This window comes from Seriola lalandi, unplaced genomic scaffold (assembly GCF_002814215.2).
Source record: "Seriola lalandi dorsalis isolate HSWRI2012SDOR001 ecotype SW California unplaced genomic scaffold, Sedor1 jcf7180001974288, whole genome shotgun sequence".
Classification (NCBI taxonomy): Eukaryota; Metazoa; Chordata; class Actinopteri; order Carangiformes; family Carangidae; genus Seriola; species Seriola lalandi.
In genome coordinates this window covers 1-1,256 of record NW_019444954.1, presented here as the reverse complement: position 1 = coordinate 1,256, position 1,256 = coordinate 1, and the positions used below count along the sequence as shown (strand labels likewise).

The 1,256-nt window shown below is 49.2% G+C and overlaps 1 protein-coding gene across 1 annotated transcript; it reads left to right on the top strand.

Moving 5' to 3' along the window:
• Positions 1 to 239: 239 nt before the first annotated feature.
• LOC111653878 (vascular endothelial zinc finger 1-like) lies at positions 240 to 1,030 on the top strand (the record flags this gene model as incomplete). The annotated part of the gene is made up of 1 exon (XM_087173376.1): positions 240 to 1,030. A coding segment is annotated over one exon (791 nt), but the record flags the coding sequence as incomplete, so codon positions are not given.
• Positions 1,031 to 1,256: the final 226 nt, after the last annotated feature.

The following is a 1,256-nucleotide window of genomic DNA, read 5'->3' as shown; positions in this document are numbered from 1 at the left end:
CTTAAAACGCCAAGAAATTTAAAAGAGGAAAGTTTTAAATCATTTAAACATTTGTATTTTTATTTTTCACCAAAATTGCAGCCTACTGGCAAATGATTTGACGGTCCACATGCAAAATACCTTTGTGGCTCACCAGTGGGTCCCAGCCCACAGGTTGGGATCCGGTGATATAAGTTATATATATCCTGAGATCCAGGATTCAACACTCTGTCAGTCCTTGGCTTCATATGTGGTTTCAGGATGTGTGTTCACATGGTGTTCCTGTCGCTCTCTCATTGCAGCAGGCCAATGAGGCGCTGCATCACCAGCACCAGGTCGCCGGGAACAGCCTCTTGCCTTTGCTCAATTCTGGGACGGAGCCACCTGATCAGAAACCGGTGCTGCCCATTCCCTTGGACCAGAAACCCCCCGTCAGCGCCGCAGAACTTCTTAAAGACAATGTGGCCAGTGGGGTAGGGGGAGGCGGCGGGCCTCCTGTCGCCGTGGTCAAAAAGGAGCCTAAATCAAAGACGCCCTTCATCTGCGGCTACTGCAACAAGGCGTTCCGAGACAGCTACCACCTGCGGCGGCATGAGTCCTGCCACACCGGCATCAAGATGGTCTCGCGGCCTAAGAAGACACAAACAGCCCCCACCATGGTGCCGCTCATATCCACTGTACCACGTGAGAATAGTGCAAACCCCTCGTACATCACGACTGTAGCTGGTATCCTGACTACAGCCACCACGTCAACATCCACGGGCACGAGTATCATGACTCCAATGCAGCACCAACAGCAGCAGAGTCTCCCCAAGAAGCCCCCCAAGCCGGTGAAGAAGAACCACGGCTGCGACATGTGTGGTAAAGCCTTCAGAGATGTGTATCACCTCAACCGCCACAAGCTGTCGCACTCTGACGAGAAGCCGTTTGAGTGTCCCATCTGCCAGCAGAGGTTCAAGAGGAAGGACCGCATGACATACCACGTCCGCTCCCACGACGGCGGAGTTCACAAGCCTTACATCTGTTCTGTCTGTGGAAAGGGCTTCTCCAGGTACGTGGACATTAATCCTGAACTTTATGAAAGGTGCATGAAAACAGTCATCGTTGATTTTGATAAATCATGAAAAATATCTTAAGACATCCGAGCATAAAAAATAAGGATGTCCCAATCAAGTTTCTTGTCTCTTAAATAAACAAAGTTGAAGTTTTATTGGAGCCTGATATGATAGTTTAACTGGAGAATGTGATTCCTTGAGAGAAGATGATTTATTCTGTTG